Genomic DNA, 25,451 nt, shown 5'->3' with positions numbered 1-25,451 from the left:
TATGTTTCTCAAATTTCAAATTGCCCAGAATGAACAGGTGAGAGACATGGATTTCAGGTCTAAATAAGAATGTGTCAGGGAATAAGAAAATCAGTATATCCCAATTCAATGTGCATTTTATCCCAGATTTCCTTAAGAGAGAGAGAGTACTTTATACCTTGAGGAGAGAAAGAAGACAAAGAAAGGTACAGACACCACTAGCTGCAGGGTGCGCCACTCTCGAAAGACAAAAGCCAGTCCTCCCAGGATCATCTGTCCAATACTAAGGGCACAGTATATCAATGTTAATACCATGCCTTTCGACTGGGATCTTGTCCACTCTACAACTGAAAGATATCAAGACAGTGTTATCATGTCAAATAAGTGTAAAATTTCAAGCTCACATTCAAGGCTAAGAAGATGGATTAGATCAAAATTGTTGGCTTACTTAGAACACAGTTGTTTGCTATTACAACTGCAATGGAGCAGCCCGACAAGAAGCGTAGTAAGCAATAAACGAAGATGTTGGGAGCAAAGGTTGTACAGGTCCCAGAGATGGCAAGTTGGAGTAAACACCACCTGAGAATCAGCTTTCGCCCAAACCTACAAAACAGACAGTCAGCTTAGGTGATGTTAGTAATGATAATTTATGGTAACAAATTAAGAAAACAAAAGCATACTCTGAAATTTCAACAAGAGAATCATGTGCCTGAAAGCTTGGGTAAACAAAAGCTAAATCAACAATGCAATCTCCATAAAGTAACAATCTTTGACTATATGCAAACAATACAAATACTTCATCATACAACCACCAGATGACTCTGTCAGATGACTCTGACACCATATGAAAGAAACTGTTCATCTGTGTTTTTATTTCTGCTTTGCAAATAGGGTCCATCTCTACCATTTTTCTAGATTCCACATATATGTGTTAATTTATGATATTTGTTTTTCTCTTTCTGACTTTCTTCCCTGGTCTTCCAGTGGTTAGGACTCCATGCTTTCACTGCTGAGGGTGTGGGTTCTGTTCCTGATCCGGGAGCTAAAATCCTGCAAGCCATGTGGCATGGCCAAAAATAAAAATAAAAATAAAAATAAAAATAACTTCTCACAGAAGAAACCATGGTGTTGGAAATTGTAACATTTCTGTAAGCAGTCGTGTATTAGCATATGTATTTAACCTGGTATATAGTCTCTCAAGTGTCTGAAACATAAGAGAGCTAAAAGTGTACTTGGGTCTCTAGGACAACACAGGCAAGGCTAAACTGATGCAAAAGATCAGTGGAATAATGCATGAAAGTTGTTGAAGGGTTAGGTAAGAGTCACTCTTTGTTGAATCTGATTTTATTGGCCTAAAGCAATATAGTTTCTAGAACAGAATATAAGAGCACCATAATTCAGCCAGAGGCTGTTATATAAATATCTCAGCGGAAAGAATTACCTAAGATGGAGAATGAAGGGAAAAGGAGGTACAAAAAAATAAGGAAAAGTGAATTCTCTGTATCATTGGGCACCAAGAAAAGAGGGCTTTAAGATACATGCATCCCATGAGACAAGTGCTCGGGCCTGGTGCACTGGGAAGACCCAGAGGAATCGGGTGGAGAGGGAGGTGGGAGGGGGGATCGGGATTGGGAATACATGTAAATCCATGGCTGATTCATATCAATGTATGACAAAACCCACTGGAAAAAAAAATAATAATAAAAAAAAAAAGAAAAAAAAAAAAAAAAAGATACATGCATCCCATGCATGAGACAAGTGCTTGGGCCTGGTGCACTGGGAAGACCCAGAGGAATCGGGTGGAGAGGGAGGTGGGAGTGGGGATCGGGATGGGGAATACATGTAACTCCATGGCTGATTCATGTCAATGTATGACAAAACCCACTGCAATGTTGTGAAGTAATTACCCTCCAACTAATAAAAATAAATGAAAAAGAAAAAAAAAAAGATACATGCATCCCAATGTTCATTGCAACTCTGTTTACAAGAGCCAGGGCATGAGAGCAATCTAACTGTTCGCTGATGAAGGAATGGATAAAGGAAGATGCAGTACGTATCTACAGTGGAATATAATTGAGTCATAAAATAGAATGAAATGATGGCATTTGCAACAACATGGATGGATCTACAGATTGAAACACTGAATAAAATGTCAGACAGAGGAGGAGAAATGTCATATGACATTCCTTATATGCAGACTCTAAAAAGATATCATAGAAATGAACTTATTTACAAATCAGAAACAGACTCACAGAACAAACTTATAGTTGTCAGGGAGGAAGGGATAGTTTGGGCATACCAAATGTTGATCTCAAAAGATGAAAAAGTCTTTTGACATAATACGATACCCTTTCGTGATAAAAAAATACTCAATTAGATGGTATAGAAGGAATATAACTCAACACAATAAATGTGATACAGAAAACGCTTCAGAGAACATCATACTCAGCAGAGACAGTTTGAAAGATTTTCCTTTAAGTTCAGGGAAGAAAAAGTGCCCACTCACACCAGTTCTATCAACACAATTCTGTAAGTGCTAGTTATAGATATTAGGAAAGATAAAGAAGAAAAATATAACCATACTGGAAAAGTAGAATTTTATTTTCTTTGCTGCAGATAGTATGAACTTGTATATATTAATAGAAAATCCTAAAGATTCAACCAAACAATTTGCTAGAACCAGTCTACAAATTCAGTAACCTGCAAGATACAAAAATCAACATATGAAGTCAAATGCATTTCTACACACCAGTAATGCAATGTCTGAGAAATTTAAAAGGTAGCAATTCCACTTACTATAGCATCAAAGTTGTAAAATAAGTATCAGTTTCATGAAAGAGATGAAATACATAGACACTACAGCAAGACTTTGATGAAAGAACTTGAAGAAGACACAAATAAATGGAAAGATAACCCATGTACATGAATTGGAAGAATTAGTATTGTTTAAATGTCTATGCTACCCAAAGCCATCTATAGATTCAATGCAATCTCTATCAAAATTCCAATGGTAATCTTCCCCACTATCAACATCAAGGGTATATGAGAAATCTCTGTATTTTTTGTTTAATTTTGCTATGAACCTAAAACTACTCTAAGAAATAAAGCTTACTAAATAAAAAGTCTTGGGGTTTGAGTTCTGACTCTGCAGTTTACTAATTAAAATGCCCTGGGCTAATTAACTTATTAGACATTGTAAACTGCTGGTACAAGTGGTATTTACTTCCCAGGCTTGCCAAAAGAATGAAAATGAAAATGAAAAAAATTCCAATGGCATTTCTCACAAAATAGCAAAAGATATTCTAAAATTTACATGAAATCATACATGTCCCCAAATAGCCAAAGCAATTATGACAAAGAAGATACCAGCTTAGAAGCATCACATTTTTTATTTCAAACTATACTATACAGCTACAGTAATAAAAAGATTATGGTACTGGCATAAAGATGGACACATAATAATGCTCTTATCATGATTCCAGAAATTAATTCTTCAGATATCACATTTGATAAAGGAGCCAGTAATATTTTTTTCAATAATGATGTTGAGAAACTGGGTAATCACATGCAGAAGGATGAACTTTGATCCCTATTCATACCATTCAAAAAATCATTTAAGATGGATTATGACTTAAACATTACCCTGAAACAGTAAACTCCTGGAAGAAAGCATGAGGAAAAAACTCTTTGACTCTGGAATTGACAACAGTGTTTTGGATACGATGTCCATCCAAATGGCGTGAGGATCTACCTCATTGTTGTTTTGATTTTTCTAGCAAAGTAATGCTCAAAATTCTCCAAGCTAGGTTTCAACAGTACATGAACTGTGAACTTCCAGATGTTCAAGCTGGATTTAGCAGAGGAAGAGGAACCAGAGATCAAATTGCCAACATCCACTGGATCATAGAAAAAGCAAGAGAATTCCAGAAAAACATCTACTTCTGCTTTATTGATTATGTCAACCCTTTGACTGTGTGGATCATTAGAAACTGTGGAAAATTCTTAAAGAGATGGGAATAGCAGGCCACTTGACCTGCCTCCTGAGAAATCTGTATGCAGGTCAAGAAGCAACAGTTAGAACCAGACATGGAACAAAGGACTGGTTCCAAATTGGGAAAGAAGTACGTCAAGGCTGTATACTGTCACCCTGCTTATTTAGTTTACATGCGGAGTACATCATACAAAATGCCAGGCTGGATGAAGCTCAAGCTGGAATCAAGATTGCCACGGTGAAATATCAATAACTTCAGATAAGCAGGTGACACCAACCTTATGGTAGAAAGCAAAGATGAACTAAAGAGCTTCTTGATGAAATTGAACAAGGAGAGTGAAAAGGCTGGCTTAAAACTCAACATTCATTTTTAACTGACAGTCACATCGCTTCATGGCAAGTAGATGGGGAAACAATAAAAACAGTGATGAACTTTATTTTCTTAAAATCACTGCAGATGGTGACTGCAGCCATGAAATTAAAAGATGCTTGCTCCTTGGAAGAAAAGCTATGACCAACCTAGACAGCTTATTAAAAAGCAGAGACATTACTTTGCCGACAAAGGTCCATTTAGTGAGTACATCATGAGAAACACTGGGCTGGAAGAAGCACAAGCTGGAATCAAGATTGCTGGGAGAAATATCAATAACCTCAGATATGCAGATGACACCACCCTTATGGCAGAAATGAAGAGGAACTAAAAAGTCTCTTGATGAAAGTGAAAGAGGAGAGTAAAAAAGTTGGCTTAAAGTTCAACATTCAGAAAACTAAGATCATGGCATTTGGTCCCATCACTTAATGGGAAATAGATGGGGAAACAGTGAAAACAGTGTCAGACTTTAATTTTTTGGGCTCCAAAATCACTGCAGATGGTGATTGCAGCCATGAATTTAAAAGATGCTTACTCCTTGGAAGGGAAGTTATGACCAACCTAGATGGAATATTAAAAAGCAGAGACATTACTTTGCCAACAAAGGTCTGTCTAGTCAAGGCTATGGTTTTTCCAGTGGTCATGTATGGATGTGAGAGTTGGACTGTGAAGAAAGCTGAGCACTGAAAAATTGATGCTTTTGAACTGTGATGTTGAAGGAGACTCTTGAGAGTCACTTGGACTGCAAGGAGATCCAATCAGTACATCCTAAAGGAGATCAGTCCTGGGTGTTCATTGGAAGGACGGATGCTGAAGCTGAAACTCCAGTACTTTGGCCACCTCATGTGAAGAGTTGACTCACTGGAAAAGACCCTTATGCTGGGAGGGATGGGGGCAGGGGGAGAAGGGGACAACAGAGGGTGAGATGGCTGGATGGCATCACCGACTCGATGGACATGAGTTTGAGTAAACTCTGGGAGCTGGTGATGGACAGGGAGGCCTGGCGTGCTGCAATCCATGAGGTTGCAAAGAGTCGGACACGACTGAGCGACTGAACTGAACTGAACTGATGGTTCTTCCAGTAGTCATGTATGGACATGAGAGTTGGACTATAAAGAAAGCTGAGTGCAGAAGAATTGATGCTTTTGAACTGTGGTGTTGGAGAAGACACTTGAGAGTCCCTTGGACTGCAAGGAGATCAAACCAGTTGATCTTAAAGGCAATCAGTCCTGAATATTCATTGGAAGGACTGATGCTGAAGCTGAAACTCAAAACTTTGGCAACCTGCTGCAAAGAACCGACTCTTTGGAAAAGACTCTGATGCTGGGAAAGATTGAAGGCAGGAGAAGGGGATGACAGAGGATGAGATCGTTGGATGGCATCACTGACTCGATGGACAAGAGCTTGAGCAAGCTCTGGGAGTTGGTGATGGACAGGGAAGCCTGGTGTGCTGCAGTCCACTGGGTAACAAAGAGTTGGACACGACTGAGTGACTGAACTGAATCGAACTGATGATCAGTGATGTTAAGTATGTCTTCATATACCTGTGGACTACTTCTTTGTCTTTTTTTTTTGAGCTCCTTTGCCCAAATTTAGCAACAGGTTATTTATGGTTTTTTTTCTATTGGTTGTAGTAATTCCCTGCACATTTTGGATATTAACACTTTATCTGATTCATGACTTTCAAATATTTTTCTCTCATTCTACATATTTCCTTTTTATTTTGTCAATCATTTCTTTTGCTATGAAGCAGACTTGTTTTGACATAGTCTCCCTTACTTATTTGTGCTTTTGATACCAGTGCTCATAAACTTTTTACCTATGTCAGTTTAAAATCCTTAGCTTAGCTACAATGTTATCTCTTCACCTAATATTCCACTCTCAACTCTTATCATAACTCACACAGACACACAACCCAGACATCTATGACTCCATGTCCATCTAAACTCTCAATCAGCATTTTATTATGAATAGTCCTAAAAGGCTCAGTCAGTAGGCTGATCCAAATGAGCACTCTGATCCAGAAATCTTTGACTAATTACACTGAGGTGATACTGTCAGAGTCCACAATTTTCAGCTCTAAGATTAAATGATATTAGGCTTACAAATGACAAGGGATACTTACTCTAAGCCTCCCATTTCCCCTATAGGAGACTTGAATGTGCCGCTGCCATGTTTGTCCTATTGCTTTAAGAATGTACTTTAAGAATGATCACTGTCAGGCACAGGATAACCCAAACTTCTCACACAACACATTTTGACAGATGAGGTCTATGAATTAGTTAATTGCCTTGTATGGTGGCAAATATTACCTGTAAGTAGGCTTTTTCTTTCTTTTTTTCTTTCTTTTTTCTTTTTAACATAATCACACAGCCAGATTATAGACACAGTTATTTCTACTCCAACTTCAGTACCATCCGAGAAAGCACAGAGGTTTCAAAGAGCACTAATTACAGTAGGGTAACCATGATATGGGCTTCCTAGGTGGCTCCGTGGTAAAGAATCTGCCTGCCAATGTGGGAATGCAGAAGACATGGTTGATCCCTGGGCCGGGAAGATCTCCTGGAGGAGCAAATGGCAACCAAGTCCAGTATTCTTGCCTAGAAAATCCTGTGGACAGAGGAGCCTGGAGGGATACAGTCCATAGGGTCGTAAAGAGTCAGACACCCTGAGTGACTGAACACACACACACACAAGACCGTGACATGAGGACCAAGGTAGGAACCTGCAAGCGTTTAGCTCACTGATCTGTGAGGGACACACAGACTTCATGGCAAAGGGCTACAACTCTGTTTCTTCAAACAGGCTGAATCACTTATCTTGAAAACACATTCTCTTATCTCATTGGTAACTCCTTCTCATCTTTATGAGATCTCTCTAATTTTATGGTAACTTGCCTCTAAAAATTGTTCCAAAATACCCCCTGCTGTTAATCTTATGGAAAGGTTATTTCTGTGCTAAAACAGAGAGATCTGTGGCAACAAATCGCATTCATCACAATGAGTCTAATTCTGAATTTCTATCCATAGCTCCCTGGAAACCAAGGCAACCCACAACAGCATAAATTGTGTCCTGGAACTAAAGAAACATTTCCTTATGAATTAAGTAATCATAAACTGTGAACACACCACAGAGGAGGGGCAGCAGTGATGTGGAGATACTCACCTGTCTGAGAGATGGCCGTAGATGAGGCCCCCCACCAGTGTTCCAACCATGACTAGGGATTGAATCAACGGTTTCTGTGACTGTTGGTCACATACGAGGTCCCACTGGAAGAGAAAGAAATCAGCACAGAGGAGCTTCACAGTATGTTATATCCTTAAATGTCTGTTCACTCTAATAGCCCTTTAATGAACTACTCTCTGGTCTCCTTTACAACCTTTACTTCTCCATATCATTCCAGTCACAGCTTAGGCATGAGTTTTTCAGATCCTCAGCTAAATCTCGTAGGTTATATCAGGGCCAATCTTCATGTTCACTTAGCACTGCATACATCAATGTTTCTGTCTTTTGTTTTGTTGTTCAGTTGCTAAGTCGAGTGTGACTCTTTGTGATCCCATGGACTGCAGCACACCAGGCTCCTCTGTCTTACACTATCTCCCAGAGTTTGCTCAAATTCATGTCCATTGAGTCAGTGATGCTATCTAACCATTTCATCCCCTGACACTCCCTTCTGCTTTTGAGTTCAATCTTTCCCAGCATTAAGGTCTTTTCCAATGAATCAGATCTTCCCATCAGGTGGCCAAAGTACTGGAGCTTCAGTTTCAGCATCAGTCCTTCCAATGAGTATTCAGGGTTGATTTCCACTAGGATTGACTGGTTTGATTTCCTTGCAGTCCAAGGAACTCTCCAGAGTCTTATTTAGCACCACAATTCAAAAGCATCAATTCTTGGGCACGGACTTCTTGATGATCCAATGCCCACATCCATACATGACTACTGAAAAAATCATAGCTTTTACTATATGGACCTTTGTCGACAAGTGATGTATCTGCTCTTTAACATGTCTTGATTTGTCATAGCTTTCCTTCCAAGGAGCAAGTGTCCTTTAATTTCATGGCTGCAGTCACTGTCTGCAGTGATTTTGGACACACTAAACACATTAAAAAAATTTATGATGCCTGGATTTTACGTTTAGGGTGAAATGCACTCTGATTTCATTTTTTGACAAGTAGCCAGGACATGGAAATTAAAAAATTAATACACGTATTTCCAATTTGCAAGTAAGGCAAGAACATTCTACCAAGGGTAGTTTTCACATATTATATCTTTTCTAACTGTACACCTTCACACAATTTAAAGCTTTGTGATACTAAAATTCATTTCTAGTTTGTTTTTTCACTACACTTAATATTGAAAAATAAAGTGCCTTTTTCATTTCTGGTTTCCTCAGAGTATATGACTAGTAGTGGGATTGCTGAATCTTATGGTGGTTTTATTCTTAGTTTTTTTTTTTTTTTTTTAAAGAATCTCTATGCTGTTTTCCATAGTGATTGTATCAGTTTGCATTCCCACCAACAGTATAAAAGGGTTCCCTTTTCTTCACACCCTGGCCAGCATTTATTGTTTGTAGACTTTTTGATGATGGCTATTCTGACTGGGTTGGGAAGATCCCCTGGAGAAGGGAAAGGCTACCCACTCCAGTATTCTGGCCTAGAGAATTCCATGGGCTGTTTAGTCCATGGGATTGCAAAGAGTCAGACACAACTGAGTGACTTTCACTTTCATATTCTGACTGGTATGAGATAATACCTCATTGGGGTTTTTATTTGCATCTCTCTAATAATGAGCAATGTTGAGCATCTTTTCATGTATTATTAGCCATCTCTATGTCTTTGGAAAATATCTGTTTAGGTCTTCTGCCCACTTTTTAAAAAAATTATTTTTTATTAAAGGGTAATTGCTTTACAGAATTTTGCTGTTTTCTGTCAATCCTCAACATGAATCAGCCATAGGTATACATATATACACTTCCTTTTGAAGCTCCCTCCCATCTCCCTCCCCACCCCACCCCTCTAGGTTGATGCAGAGCCCCTGTTTGAATTTCTTTAGCCATACAGCAAATTCCTGTTGACTATCTATTTTACATTTGGTAATCTAAGTTTCCAAGTTACTGTTTCCATACATTTCACCCTCTCCTCTCCTCTACCCATGTCCATAAGTCTATTCTCTATGTCTGTTTCTCCATTGTTGTCCTGTAAGTAAACTCTTCAATACCATTTTTCTAGATTCGTATATATGTGTTAGAATACGGTATTTATTTATGTTTCTCTTTCTGACTCACTTCACTCTGTATAATAGATTCTAGGTTCATCCACCTCATTAGAACTGACTCAGATTCATTCCTTTTTATGGCTGAGTAATATTCCATTGCGTATATGTACCACAACTTCTTTATCCATTCATCTGTTGATTGACATCTAGGTTGCTTCCATGTTCTAGCTATTGTAAATAGTGCTGCAATGAACAATGGGATACGTGTGTCTCTTTCAGTTTTGGTTTCCTCAGGGTATATGCCTAGGAGCGGGGTTGCTGGGTCATATGGTGGTTTCATTCCTCATTTTTTAAGGAATCTCCACACCATTTTCCATAGAGGCTGTATCAATTTACATTTCCAGTGCAAAGGCAATCTCTTTTCTCCACACCTCCAGCATTTATTGTTTGTAGACATTTTGATGAGGGCCATTCTGACTGGTGTGAGATGATATCTCATTGTCGTTTTGATTTGCATTTCTCTAATAATGAGTGATGTTGAGCATCTTGTCATGTGTTTGTTTGTCATCTGTATGTCTTCTTTGAATAAATGTCTGCTTAGGTCTTTTTCACACTCTTTGATTGGGTTGTTTGTTTTTCTGGTATTGAGTTGTTTGAGCTGCTTGTATATTTTGGAAATTAATCCCTTGCCAATTTTTTCATTTGCTATTATTTCCCCCCATTCTGAGGGTTGTTTTTTCATGTTGCTTATAGTTTCCTTTGCTGTGCAAAAGCTTTTAAGTTTAATCAGGTCCCACTTGTTTACTTTTGTTTTTATTTCCCTTACTCTAGGAGGTGGGTCATAGGGAATCTTGCATTGATTTATGTCATCGAGTGTTCTGCCTATGTTTTCCTCTAAGAGTTTTATAATTTCTGGTCTTACATTTAGGTTTTTAATGCATTTTGAGTTTATCTTTGTGAATGGTGTTAGGAAGTGTTCTAATTTCATTCTTTTACATGTAGCTGTCCAGTCTCCCCAGCACCATTTATTGAAGAGACTGTCTTTGCCCCATTGTATATTCTTGCCTTCTTTTTAAAAAATAAGGTACTCAAAGGTGCATGGGTTTATTGCTTGGGCTTGTTTCTGTGCCAGTACCATACTGTCTTGATGACTGTAGTTAGTAGTATAATCTGAAGTCAGGAAGATTGGTTCTTCCTGCTCCATTCTTCTTTCTCAAGATTGCTTTGGCTATTCAGGGTCTTTTGTGTTTCCATACGAATTGTGAAATTTTTTGTTCTGGTTCTGTGAAAAATGCCATTGCTAATTTGATAGGGATTGCATTGAACCTGTAGATTGCATTTGGTAGTATGGTCATTTTCACAATATTGATTCTTCCTACCCAGAACATGGAATGTCTCTCTAGCTGTTTATGTCATCTTTGATTCTTTCATTAGTGTCTTATAATTTCTGTGTGCAGTTTTTTGTCTCCTTAGGTAAGTTTATTCCTGGATATTTAATTCTTTTTGTTGCAATGGTGACTGGGATGGATTCCTTAATTTCTCTTTCTGATTTTTCATTGTTAGTATATAGAAATGCAAGTGATTTCTGTGCATTGATTTTGTATCCTGCAACTTTGCTAAATTCACTGATTAACTCCAGCAATTTTCTGTTACTATCTTTAGGGTTTTCTATGTACAGTATCATGTCATCTGCAAACAATGAGAGTTTTACTTCTTTTCTGACCTGGATTTGTTTTATTTCTTTTTCTTCTCTGATTGCTTTAGCTAGGTCATCCAGAACTATGTTGAATAATAGTGGCAAAAGTGGACACCCTTCTCGTTTTCCTGATCTTAGGGGGAATGCTTTCAGTTTTTCACCATTGAGAATAATGTTTGTGTTATGCCTGATGTCCAAATCCCTGAGCGGGAAGAGAGAAGGCCTCCAAGACAATGCAACTCGCAGGAAGGGAAGTTTATTACTGACTCGAGCCAGGACTCTCCACCCGCAACCAACGCAATGGTGCGAGTCAGAGAGCCCCGAGCCCAAGCTGTTACACAAATTTATAGGGTGAGAAGCGGATTGGTTACACGTTTGCAAAGCAATTTCATTGGTCAATACTTTCGCGCGTGGGACTTTCCTGGGGGTTTCTGCCCCGTTCCTAATTTCCTAATTGGCAACCAGTGGTCAGTATTAAGTGAAAGCTAATTGGTATTGGATCCAGGTGGCCTGATAATCTTACCAAGTAGGAAGGCCTACTCCTAATCTAAGCTGCGTTACTTCTGCTTGCCTCACATTCCCCCATCTGTTGTTCAAGTAGAGGAATCTTCCTCTTTTCCATCCTGGGCCACTGACACTATAAGTGGACCCAGGAGGGTGGATATTAAAGTAGTCAGCCAGGGGGAGTGTTGAAAACAAGACTCAAACCATCTCTGCTGGGCTTCCCATTCTCTCTTTCTAATCAAGACCACCTCAGACAAGGAAGTCAAAGACTTCTCTAAATGACTGATTGATTCTCTTCATCTACAGCAGCTTGTAGGGAGGAAATCCCTTGGCCTTGCAGAGATAGTAAAGCTTGGTTCACCCATATCTGAGGTACTTGGCCCTGCGGGTTGCGCCACACTTGGGGCTACCAAATCTCTGTTTCCTACGGCCCATTCCCAGGGCCCATCACAAGAGGTTACACAGCTTCAGCTCCTGCCATAATCAGCAGGAGAATTAGGAGACCTCCCGGTGGACGAGTTTCAGTTTCAAAGGATTTGACAGGTGAGGACTCGCCTTCCATTCTTCTCGCGCTTTTTCCTGTTCTTCCGGTGTGGCTTGCCGCACGTGATTGCAGTGAACCCAGGGTCCAATCCCATCGACTTTGACAGCAGTAGGAGTGGTAAGGAGAACAACATAAGGGCCTTTCCATCTAGGTTCTAATACTTTAGATTGGTGCCGTTTTACCCAAACCCAATCACCTGGGCCAATATCATGTGAGGGGATGGCCCCCTTATTTTGACCCTCGTGTATCTCTTGAATCAATTTCCAAACATGGTTATGTACTTTACTTAATGCCATCAGAGTTTGCTGGAATTGTCCCAAAGTAGGGGGTGGCAGGCATTTTCCTTTAAAAATAGGACACACAGGAGGGGGTCTTCCATACAGAATCTCAAAAGGGGTAAGATTCAGCTTATAAGGGGTGTTACACACCCGAAAGAGTGCAAAGGGAAGGAGGGTCACCCAGTCCCCGCCAGTCTCTATTGCCAACTTCGTCAAAGTTTCTTTTAGAGTCCAATTCATTCTCTCAACCTGTCCTGAGCTCTGGGGATTATATTCACAATGTAACTTCCATTTCGTCCCCAGAGCTCGGGCCAGCCCTTGTACAATCTGGCTCACAAAGGCAGGTCTGTTATCAGAGCCCATAGTCATCGGCAGCCCTTACCTAGGCACTATTTCCTCTAAGATCTTTTTAGCAACCACTATTGCTGTCTTTCCCTTAGCGGGGAAGGCTTCCACCCACCCTGAGAAGGTATCTACCAGAACCAACAGATCCTGGTCTTACCTCAGTGCTTTCATTTATCTACTGAGAGTCTTCTTCAGAAATCTATCTCCCAGTGTTGCCCTGGCTCTTCCCCTCGGTACCTCGTTCCCGTGTGCTGCTTTTTCCCTGTCCTCATCAGCTGGCACGCTATGCAAGCCTGGATTATCTCTCGTCCAGTTGTATTTTCAACATGCAGTTTCAGTCCATCATTTGTCTACTGAGTGTCTTCTTCAGAGACTAGGAGGGCGAGGGAGCCTGAAGTAGACCTTCACAGAATCATAGATAGTGCAGTCAGAGTGCCGATCATGATGATGCGGGCAAAGAGTCCCTTCCATACACCTCTAAATCCAAGTCTCTTGAGGACCTGAGAGGCACTGCTACCCTTCTCTTTATGCAACACAGCAAAGCAGGCAAACTTCATCATGGTGTATGGTATCTGTTAACCTGGTTGGGTTTGAATTCGAACCTTAGCAGCTTCCATAGGAGCCAGAGCAAGGTCAGCAAAGAATTCAGCACTGGCAGAGGCAGCCAAATACAGTGATGTGCGCCACAGATAGGCATTCTCCTCTACTTCTGTGGGTCCACCTGCATATGGCATTTCACTAAATCCAGAGGAACAACAGCAGTGTGTGTCAGACCACAACTTAAGACCTCACCAAAGCCACACAGTGTATAAAACTTCACAGAGCCATATTCACAACTGTACTCTTCTACCGCGGTGGCTCCCGCTTTTCTTTGCCCATCTTTAGGCAGGGCAAGGGCTGGGGAGCAGAAGGACCTCTGGGTGGCAAGTCCGATATTCGTACAGGTCCTCACTCAGAGCCTCTTGAATCTCTGTGGGATTACCGGTTGGCCTTCCCCCTTGGTCCACTCAAAGGCAAATATCTCCTGGCTCTGGGCCGCCAGGGGTAGGCTGAAAAAGGCATCTTTCAAGTCCAACACAGTGTACCAAGTGTACTCAGGCAGCAAACTGCTCAGGAGAGTATACAGGTTAGAGACAGTGGGGTGTATGTCACTCACCCGTTTGTTGACTTCTCACAGGTCTTGGACAGGTCTGTAATCTGTCCCCCCTGGCTTCCTCACCGGCAGTAAGGGGGTGTTCCAAGGGGATTGACACCGCTTGAGAATTCCGGCATCCATGAGACGTCGAATGTGGGGAGTGATCCTCCACCGAGCTTCCTGGCTCATGGGGTACTATCTCACCCTCACAGGAGTTGCCTAGGCCCTTAGCTCGATGACGACCGGATGTCTGTTTGGCCAGTCCCATCCCTGCCTTTTCAGCCCAGGCCAACGGGTATTTATTCATCTCTTAAGGCTAGGGATAAGACATGTATCGGCTGTCCAAGTCCGTCCATGACTGTCATTCTCCCAGCTCTGTAGGCTTAACTGAATAAAACCCAATGGCCTCTCCTTTCTTCCACAGAATCTTAGCATAATCAGTACTGCTATGACACAGGAATGGGATCTCATTTCTCTCCATTTCCTGCTTTAACCACTCTCTCCCCAAGAGTTCTCACCTGCTTAAGCTCCTCTCTAGAAGGGACAGATGTTTTCACAATATCATCAATAGCCCACCACTGATCAGCAAGGTAAAGTGTCACAGCTGTGAGTAATCTTCAGTAGAATTTTCCAGTTCCTCATGACTGCAATTCTACTTTTCGTTACCCAGGACTTGGGGAGGGGTGCCGAGTCTTGACTCCCCTAGTCACTGTCTTCCCCCACATATAGAACTCGAGTTCCAGGGGAGATTCTCTCTCTCTGGGTCATACCTCTCCTCAGGTCCCTCTTAGGGCACTCATTTTTCCAGTGCCCTTGTTCTCTGCAGTAGGCGCACTGATCTTTCTTTAGGGCCTGCCTTTTTGGTTTCTGTTTTTCTCCCGTCCAGGGGTCTCGAGGTTCCCTCAATTCTGTTCCAGCTTTTATCCCCGCAAAAAGAATCTGGGCTAGCTCCCTCTGGTTCTTCCGCTTTTCCCTCGTTCTATATTCTCTATCTTCCTTCCTGATCTTCTCAGCTAATTCCCTTTCCTCCCGTCGAATTCGTTCTTCCCTTTCTTCTGGGGTCTCCCTATTATTGAATACCCTTTCAGCTACTTTCAATAAATCCTGTATCGTCTGTTCTCCCAATCCCTCTATCTTTTGTAATTTCTTCCTAATATCTGGGGCTGCCTGATTTACAAACACTAACAGGACTGCAGCGCGTGACTCCTCAGCCTGGGGGTCCATAGGTGTATATTGCCTGAAAGCTTCCATCAGCCTCTCTAGGAAGGCTGCTGGGCTCTCAGTGGGCTCTTGCCTTACTAAATTTACCTTTGCCAAATTTGTCGGCTTTCTTGCTGCGGCCCGCAGGCCAGCCATCAGAGTCTGGCGGTACACTCGGAGACGCTCCCTACCTTCTGCTCGCTCAAAATCCCAGTTAGGCCGCAACAGAGGAAACCCCTCGTCCACGAGATGAGGCTGGGCGGTTGGCCTCCCATCGATCCCCGGGACCCGTTTCCATGCCTCTGCCAGAATTCGCTCCCGTTCTTCTGTGGTGAAGAGCACCTGCAACAGCTGCTGACAATCGTCCCAGGTGGGGTTGTGAGTGAACAAAATGGAATCTAAGAGGTCAATGAGGCCTTGGGGTTTCTCTGAGAAAGGAGGGTTTTGGGTCTTCCAATTGTACAGGTCACTCGTGGAAAAGGGCCAGTACTGATAGGTTCACTCTCCGTCCGGGTTAGCTGGTCCCACTCGGACGGGGAGCACCTGAACAGTGGATGAAGGTAACTCTGGGTCCCCAGGATCTTGCCCACCCCTATCTCCCCTAGTTCTCCCCCGGGTCCCCAATGCTGGTCCCCCCTCACGGTCGGTTCCTGTTGGCCCTCTTAATCCTCTTGGTTCACCCGTAGGAGCTTCTCTCCTCGGAGGGATTTGCAAGGAGGGCGCATATGGCGGAGGCCTCACCTCCGTTTCTAGGTCTATCAGGTTTGGACAAGATGATTCCTGAAAGACTAGTTTTGGGTCCTCTTTCTTTTTTGTTTTCTCTGGGGGGGTCTTCATCACCAGGACCTGTGAGTTAGAAGAGCTAGGAGGTTGAACGAAAGGTTTTAACCACCTAGGCGGATCTTCCACTAGATCCTGCCAAACCATGACATAGGGGACCTGATCCGGACGGCCCCAGGGATCCGGAGCCATAACCTTCTCCTTCACAGCCTGTATGATGGATGGTTGAAATGTGCCTTCTGGAGGCCATCCAACCTGGAAGGCGGGCCACTCTGCAGAGCAAAATGTTATTAATTTACTTTTCTTGACTAGAGAAGACAAGTTATGGGCCCTGGCCCTGACATCCGAAAAATGGTCAGTCATGAGGGAAAGTGGGGTAGATTCCCCCTGACCCATGGTAAATGGTAACTGTTTATCTTGCTAGGGGCGGGCACCCTAGGGGTTTCTAGCTTCTTCCGTGACCCCCTTATCCTCTCACGGGAGTCTTCAAGTGGCAGGCACCCTAATGGCCTTCAAGTGCCTGACCCGTGCCCACACAAAGAATTTTAAAGGAGAGTTTCACCCGGTCGGGCTCTAGTTATTGAGGTTCACTTATTGTAGGGCCTTCAGAGTCCGCCAGAGTGTAGCCCTGGTCGGGACTCATCAATTGCCCCCACAACCGCTCGCCTGTTCACTGAAACTCCTGAAAAGAGTAGGAATGAGACCAGAGACAATGCCGGCACATACACAAACACGGACAAACACGGAGAGCTGAAGACAAACACACAGACAGACAAACATCGGCCGACAACACAGCACTGGGTTTTCAGGCCCCCTGACCAGACTCGGGATCAGGAGAAGAACTCTCCTTCCCACAGAGCCGGCTGCCTTCCAGCATGCTCGCTGGCCTCGGCCTTATGCCAGCTGGAGAAAGCTTTCTCCTGTGCCAGATACCTTCCTGCTTCACAGCAGGGCCCCGGAATTACTCTGGACTTCCTGTGCCAGATACCTTCCTGCTTCACAGCAGGGCCCTGGAATTACTCTGGACTTCCTGTGCCAGATACCTTCCTGCTTCACAGCAGGGCCCCGGAATTACTCTGGACTTCCTGTGCCAGATACCTTCCTGCTTCACAGCAGGGCCCCGGAATTACTCTGGACTTCCTGTCCTGCCTGAGACAATGCTGGCACACACACAAATACAGAGAGCCAAAGACAAACACACAGACAGCTGACAACACAGCGCTGGGTTTTCGGGCCCCCTGAGTTTTCCTGAGCACCGGTGCTATTATCTATCCTTCCCCTCTGTCCTGGAAGTGTTCTCTTCCCCCGGTAAAGGGATCCCGGACGAGTCCCCAAATGTTATGCCCGATGTCCGAATCCCCGAGCGGGAAGAGAGAAGGCCTCCAAGACAATGCAACTTGCAGGAAGGGAAGTTTATTACTGACTCGAGCCAGGACTCTCCGCCCGCAACCAACGCAGTAGTGCAAGTCAGAGAGCCCCGAGCCCAAGCTGTTACACAAATTTATAGGGTGAGAAGCTGATTGGTTACATGTTTGCAAAGCAATTTCATTGGTCAATACTTTCGCGCGTGCGGGACTTTCCTGGGGGTTTCCGCCCCGTTCTTAATTTCCTAATTGGCAACCAGTGGTCAGTATTAAGTGAAAGCTAATTGGTCCTAATTGGCTAATTGGTTATATCCAGGTGGCCTGATAATCTTACCAAGTAGGAAGGCCTACTCCTAATCTAAGCTGCATTACTTCTGCTCGCCTCACAGTTTGCTGTAGGTTTATCATATATGGCCTTTACTATGTTGAGGTAGCTTTCTTCTATGCCCATTTTTTGAAGAGTTTTAATCATAAATTGTACTGGAGTGGGTTGCCATTTCCTTCTCCAAAATTGGTGCTGAATTCTGTCAAAGGCTTTTTCTGCATCTATTGAGACTGTCATATGGCTTTTGTCTTTCAGTTTGTTAATATGGTGTATCACATTGATTGATTTGCATATGTTGAAGAATCCTTGCATTCCTGGAATAAACCCAACTTGATCATGGTGTATGAGCTTTTTGATGTATTGCTGAATTCTGTTTGCTAAAATTCTGTTGAGGACTTTTGCATTTATGTTCATCAGTGATATTGGCCTATAGTTTTCTTTTTTTGTGTTCTCTTTGTCTGGTTTTGGTATCAGGGTGATGATGGGCTCATAGAATGACTTTGAAAGTGTTCCTTCCTCTGCAATTTTTTGAAAGAGTTTTAGAAGGATAGTATTAGCTCTTCTCTAAATGTTTGATAGAATTCTTCTGTGAAGCCATCTGGTCTTGGGCTTTTGGTTTTTGGGAGATTTTTGATCACAGCTTCAATTCCAGTGCTTGTAATTGTTCATAATTTCTGTTTCTTCCTGGTTCAGTCTTGGAAGATCGAACTTGTCTAAGAATCTGTCCATTTCTTCCAGGTTATCCATTTTATTGCCATATAGTTGTTCATAATAGTCTCTTATAATCCTTTGTATTTAGGCATTGTCTGTTGCAACCTCTCCTTTTTCATTTCTAATTTTGTTGATTTGATTCTTCTCTGTTTTTTTCTTGATGAGTCTGGCTAAAGGCTTGCAATTTTATCTTCTCAAAGAACCAGCTTTTAGTTTTATAATTCTTTACTATTGTTTCCATCATTTCTTTTTCATTTATTTCTTCTCAGATCTTATGATTTCTTTCCTTCTACTAATTTTGGGGTGTTTTTGTTCTTTTTCCAGTTGTTATAGGTCTAAAGTTAAGTTGTCTATTCGATGTTTTTCTTGTTTCTTGAGGTAAGATTGTATTGCTATAAACTCCCCTCTTAGAAGTGCTTTTGCTGCATCCCACAGGTTTTGAGTTGTCATGTTTTCATTGTCACTTGTTTCTAGAAATCTTTTGATTTCCCTTTTGATTTCTTCAGTATCCTGTTGGTTATTTAGAAATGTGTTGTTTAATCTCCATGTGTTTGTGTTTCTTACCGCTCTTTTTCTTGCAATTGATATCTAGTCTCATAGCGCTGTCATCAGAGAAAATGCTTGATACGATTTCAATTTTCTTAAATTTACTGAGGTTTGATTTGTGACCCAAGATGTGGTCTATCCTGGAGAATGTCCCATGTGCACTTGAGAAGAAGGTGTATTCTTCTGCATTCAGATGGAATGTCCTGAAGATATCAATGAGATCCATCTCATCTAATACATCATTTAAGATTTGTGTTTCCTTATTTTCTGTTTTGATGATCTGTCCATTGATGTGAGTGGAGTGTTAAAGTCTTCTACTATTATTGTGTTACTGTCAATTTCTCCTTTTACGTCTGTTAGTGTTTGTCTTATGTATTGAGGTGCTCCTATGTTGAGTGCATAGATATTTACAATTGTTATGTCTTTCTCTTGGATTGATCCCTTGATCATTATGTAGTGTTCTTCCTTATCTCTTGTAATCCTCTTTATTTTACAGCCTATTTTGTCTGATATGAGGATTGCTACTCCAGCTTTCTTTTGCTTCCCATTTGAATGGAATATGTTTTCCATCCTCTGACTTTCAGTCTACATGTGTCTTGAGGTCTGAAGTGGGTTTCTTGTAGACAGAATATATATGGGTCTTGTTTTTGTGTCCATTCAGCCAGTCTGTGTCTTTTGGTTGGAGCACTTAATCATTTACATGTAAAGTAATTATTGATATATATGTTCCTATTGCCCTTTTCTTAATTGTTTGGGGTTGATTTTGTAGATCTCTTTTCTTCTCTTGCATTTCCTGACTATATAAGTCCCTTTAACATTTGTTGTAAAGCTGGTTTGGTGGTACTGAATTCTCTTAACTTTTGCCTGTCTGAAAAGCTTTTTATTTCTCCATCAATTTTGAATGAGATCCTTGCTGGATACAGTAATCTTGGTTGTAGATTTTTTTCTTTCAGTACTGTAAATATATCCTACCATTCCCTTCTGGCCTGCAGAGTTTCTGCTGAAAGATCAACTGTTGAGCATATGGTGTTTCCTTTGTATGTTACTTGTTGCTTCTCCCTCACTGCTTTTAATATTCTTTGTGTTTAGTCTTTGTTAATTTGATTAGTATGTGTCTTGGCATGTTTCTCCTTGGGTTTATCCTGTATGGGACTCTGTGCCTCTTGGACTTGATTGACTATTTCCTTTTCCATGTTGGGGAAATTTTCAACTATAATCTCTTCAAAAATTTTCTCATACCCTTTCTTTTCCTTTTCATCTTCTGGGAGCCCTATAATTGGAATGCTGGTGCATTCGATGTGGTCCTAGAGGTCTCTGAGACTGTCCTCAGCTCTTTCTATTCTTTTTACTTCATCCTGCTCTTCAGAAGTTATTTCCACCATTTTATCTTCCAGCTCCCTGATTCATTCTTCTGCTTCAGATAGTCTGCTATTGATTCCTTCTAGAGTATTTTTAATTTCAGTAATTGTGCTGTTTGTCTCTGTATGTTTATTCTTTAATTCTTCTAGGTCTTTGTTAACTGATTCTTGCATTTTCTCCATTTTGTTTTCAAGGTTTTTGATCATCTTTACTATCATTATTCTGAATTCTTTTTTCGGGTATTTTGACTATTTCCTCTTCATTTATTTGGGCTTCTGTGTTTCTAGTTTGTTCCTTCATTTGTGCAGTATTTCTCTTCCTTTTCATTATTTTTATTTATTTATTTTGTATGTTTATTCGTCTTTAGGCTTTATTTTTGTCTAAAGTTATTGTATTTGAGGCCTGCTTTTCCCAGGCCTCAAGGAAAGTTGAATTCTTTCCTTGAAGAAGGTTGAATTCTTTCTTCCTTTTACTTTCTGCCCTCCTAAGATTGGTCCAGTGTGACCAATTGTGTGAGCTTTGTATAGGGTGAGATTTGTGCTGAGTTTTTGTTTGTTTGTCTTTCCTCTGATGGCAATACTGAGTGAGGTGATAATCCTGTCTGCTGATTATTAGGTTTGAATTTTTGTCTTGTTTGTTGTTTAGGTGAGGCATCCTGCACGGGGTGCTACTGGTGATTGGGTGATGCTGGTTCTTGTATTCAAGTGGTTTCCATTGAGTGAAGTCTCACTACTTGATATTCCCTAGGGTTAGTTATCACAGGCTGCTTGGCTTGTGGGGACCCTGCTGGTGCCAAGTGTGCAGGGACACGGACTGCCTCTGTCACAGGAGTTATGGCCATATCAGGGTCTTTCTTCCAGACTCTTGTAGCTGGCAATCTGAAGGCCTCTTTGGCCAGTCTTTCTCCATTGCTCCGCCCATTCAGGCACTTAGAGGGCTCCCTTGCCTGGAGTCCTTCTCTGTTGTTCAGTGAGTCAGGCACATAGAGGGGCCCCCCTGGCTGGGGTTCTACTCTGTAGTTCGGTATATCAGTCACTGAAAGGAGCACCCTGGGTGGGGTCCTAATCTAGTTCAGTGCGTCAGGCATTTGATGGGCCAGGCTGTCTACTGTTCAGCTGCTGATGCTGGCATGTGGGGAGAGAGAGGCTATGGTGATGGCTTCACCCCCTACGTGTGACTCAGCAGTATCGCCTTGCTTCCACGGCTGCCGGGCTTTCCTCCACCAGCATTTCCCACCCCGATCTCCTCCCTCACATCCCCTCAGTCTGTCTCTCCACAGTCAACAGCAGCCCTCGCCCTGGGATTGCTCCACAATCCCTAAATTCCAACTCCCAGCTGCTGCACCTTCCAGAAGACCAGCGTTCCTATCTGGGGTATGTATGGCTATGGCAAGGACTGTCTGATTCTTATTCCATCTAGGCTGCCACAGATCAGCTGTTTCACTCTCAGCCTTAAATGTTTCTCCTCTGACTCAGACAATTGCCCTGCCATGGGGATTGGACCCCTGTTTCAGTTCCCCCACCCACTGAGGGCAGGTCCAGTCCTACTAACACTCCTGTTTTTCCCCCTGGTTCCTTTGTTCTACCAAGTTTTGTGTGGTTCTATATATTCTTTTCCACTGGTCAGGTACTCCTGCCTGCTCTCAGCTGGTGTTCTACATGCACTTCTGTGTCTGAAGGTGTATTCCTGATCTATCCATGGAGAGAGATGTACTCCATGTCCACCTACTCCTCTGCCATCTAGTTCTCAGTCTCTGCCCACTTTCTGATTGGGTTGTTTGTTTTTCTGGTATTGAGTTGCGCGAACTGCTTGTGTATTTTGGAGATTAATTCTTTGTCAGTTGTTTCATTTGCTATTATTTTCTCCCATTCTGAGGGCTGTCTTTTCACCTTGCTTATAGTTTCCTTTTTTGTGCAAAAGCTTTTAAGTGTATTAATGTCCCATTTGAATATTTGTGTTTTTTTTATTACCATATGTAATATAGATAACCAGTGTGAGTTTGATGTATGACACAGGGCATGAAAAGCCAGTGGTCTGTGACAACCTGGTGGGATAGGGTGGGGAGGGAGGTGGAAGGGGGCTTCAGGATGGAGGGGACAGATGTATACCTATGGCAAATTCATACTGATATATGGCAAAAACCATCACAATATTGTAAAGTGATTATCCTCCAATTAAAATAAATAAATAAATTAAAAAGAATAAAGTGCTTGGCAATTAAAAAGATAATCAACCACTACATACAAAAAGTATGAAAGGAAGCTGGCTATATTATCTACTCAATGATTGAAGACTTGAACCCCGATTAATTTATGTTACTCTAAACAGGATAGGAGCACTCCCTGGTGGTTCGGTTGGTAAAGAGTCTGCCTGCAATGAGGGAGAACTGGGTTCGATCCCTGGGTCGGGAAGATCCCTTGGAGAAGGTAATGGCAACCCACTCCAGTATTCTTGCCTGGAGAATTCCTTGGACAGAGGAGCTGGTGGGCTACAGTCCATGGGGTCATAATGAGTCAGACACGACTGAGTAACTTTTACTTTCAAACTGGATGTGACTCAGGACACAACTGTATGCTTAGGACATGATCGAGCATACACCTAAACTTATAAGAAGTAAGTGGGGTCTTTACCTCAGTCACAATGGTGGAGGAGAACAAGCTGTAGTCATACACCCAGCCGTCCACACAGGGCTCCGTGTCCAGGTCAGTCATGTTGGGGAAAGTCCCATTCAGGTGAAGGAGCTGCCACTGGGGGTGGAGGAAGCGGCGACACTTCTCTGGTTTCAAGTTTGAATCCAGTGGGATGGAGATTCTCAGGAGGACATCAGGGCTGAGGATCCCAGTGTCATTATCAGAGACAGTGGCATTGTCGAGGATGTGGACCCAGCAGCGATGACCAGGAACGGCTGCAGTGAAGTTCTCCAACAGTGAGTGACAGACTACTATCATGAGAGAAGGGAGAATTAAAGCCATCTGAAGTATCTGGAATTTCCCCAGGCCACCAACTTTATCCAGGAGCTCCTCAAAGGCCATTGCGAACAGGTGATATTCAAGAGGAGTCAAAATGACTTTACAGAGAGACGTTCAAAGGGAGAAAATGTTTTCTTTAATTCACACTAAGTCTATGTGACCTCATGCCAGTTTCTCATGCCTGGGTCTAATCCACCTCACTACTGTAACAGAGCAATGGAATCAGTTTCCCTAGTCCTTTTGAAATCATGGGCTGGTTTCTTTTTAGCAAAGTTATGGAGAAAATTATTTACCAAAGATATCTGTATCTGATGAACATTAAATCTGTTTAAAGATTTACTCTCTGAATCTGTTTGTCCTTTGTGATTTTGTGAAACTGGCATAGGACTTTGTCATGTACATGACCTCTTAATAACCTTAAAGTAAGCCCGCTACACAGTCTTCAGTCATTTCTAAAAAATGAAACTTGAGAGACACAAGGACTATTCTAGGAAGGAGTAGAAAACAGTTTTTTCTTGTTTGCGCTGTAACAACACACTAGTCAAGAAAATACAATCCTTTGCTCTTAATTAAAGTATCATGTGGTGCAATTTCTAACTGGTTCAAAGTTGGGAAAGGTGAACAACGAGGCTGTATGTTGTCACTCTGTTTATTTAACTGATATGCAGAGTACATCATGTGAAATGCCAATCTGGATTAATCATGAACTGGAATCATGACTGCTGGGAGAAATATCAACAACCTCAGATTTGCATATGATACCACTCTAATGGCAGATAGTGGAGAAGAACTAAAGAGCCTCTTGATGAGATTAAAAGTTCAGTTCATTTCAGTCGCTCAGTCATCTCTGACTCTTTGTGACTCCATGGACTGCAGCATGCCAGGCCTCCCTGTCCATCACCAACTCCCGGAGTTTACTCAAACTCATGCCCATTGAGTCGGTGATGCCATCCAACCATCTCATCCTCTGTTGTCCCCTTCTCATCCCACCTTCAATCTTTCTCAGCATCAGGGTCTTTTCAAATGAGTCAGTTCTTCAGATCAGGTGACCACACTATTGGAGTTTCAGCTTCAGCATCAGTCCTTCCAATGAACACCCAGGACTGATTTCCTTTAGGATGGACTGCTTGGATCTCCTTGCAATCCAAGGGACTCTCAAGAGTCTTCTCCGACACCACAGTTCAAAAGCACTCAGCTTTCTACATAGTCCAACTTTCACTTCCATGCATGACTACTGGAAAAACCATAGCCTTGACTAGACAGACCTTTGTTGGCAAAGTAATGTCTCTGTTTTTTAATATGCTGTCTAGGTTGATCATAACTTTTCTTCCAAGGAGTAAGTGTCTTTTAGTTTCATGGCTGCAGTCATCATCTGCAGTGACTTTGGAGTCCCCCAAAATAAAGTCAGCCACTTTTTCCACTGTTTCTCCATCTATTTGCCATGAAGTAATGGGACTGGATGCCATGATCTTAGTTTTCTGAATGCTGAACTTTAAGCCGACCTTTTTACTCTCCTCTTTCACTTTCATCAAGAGGCTCTTTAGTTCTTCTTCACTTTCTGCCATAAGGGCAGAAAGTGTCCTGCAGATATGCAGGATATGCATATGCAGAAAGTGACATGCAGATATGCATGTCACCTGCATATCTGAGGTTATTGATATTTCTCCCAGCAATCTTGATTCCAGCTTGTGCTTCCTCCAGCTCAGCGTTTCTCATGATGTACTCTGCATATAAGTTAAATAAGTAGGGTGACAATATACAGCCTTTTCCTATTTGTCTAACTCAATGAAACTATGAGTTATGTCGTGTAGTGCCACCCAAGATGGATGGGTCATCATGGAGTGTTCTGACAAAATGTAGACATTATGGAGAAGGGAATGGCAAACCACTTCTGTATTCTTGCCTTGAGAACCCCATGAACAGTATAAGGGTAAAAGAGGAGAGTTAAAAAGCTGGATTGAAACTCAACATTCAAAGAACTAAGATCATGGCATCTGGTCCAATCACTTCATGCAAACTCAAGAGGAAAAAAATGGAAGCAGTGACAGATTTTCTGTTGTTGGTCTCCAAAATCATTGTGGACAGTGACTGCAGCCATGATACTAAAAATGCTTGCTCCTTAGACAGAAAGCTATGAAAAG

General features: G+C 42.0%; 1 protein-coding gene across 2 annotated transcripts in view; it reads right to left on the bottom strand.

The window, feature by feature from the left end:
- Positions 1–23,548, bottom strand: part of LOC122673415 (solute carrier family 22 member 10-like) — a 33,519-nt gene extending 9,971 nt beyond the window's left edge. Inside the window, exons 1-4 of one of the 2 annotated variants that reach the window (XM_043871178.1) lie at positions 22,972–23,548; positions 7,506–7,609; positions 428–582; positions 158–326 (exon numbers count right to left, since the gene is read on the bottom strand). In XM_043871178.1, the coding sequence (XP_043727113.1) occupies positions 158–326; positions 428–582; positions 7,506–7,609; positions 22,972–23,373 (830 nt within the window). In that variant the 5' untranslated portion in view covers positions 23,374–23,548. The remainder of the gene's footprint in view (positions 1–157; positions 327–427; positions 583–7,505; positions 7,610–22,971) is intronic. The other variant, XM_043871188.1, reaches the window with a different exon arrangement.
- Positions 23,549–25,451: the final 1,903 nt, after the last annotated feature.

This window comes from Cervus elaphus, chromosome 2 (assembly GCF_910594005.1).
Source record: "Cervus elaphus chromosome 2, mCerEla1.1, whole genome shotgun sequence".
Classification (NCBI taxonomy): Eukaryota; Metazoa; Chordata; class Mammalia; order Artiodactyla; family Cervidae; genus Cervus; species Cervus elaphus.
This window is presented reverse-complemented; position numbering and strand designations above follow the sequence as displayed.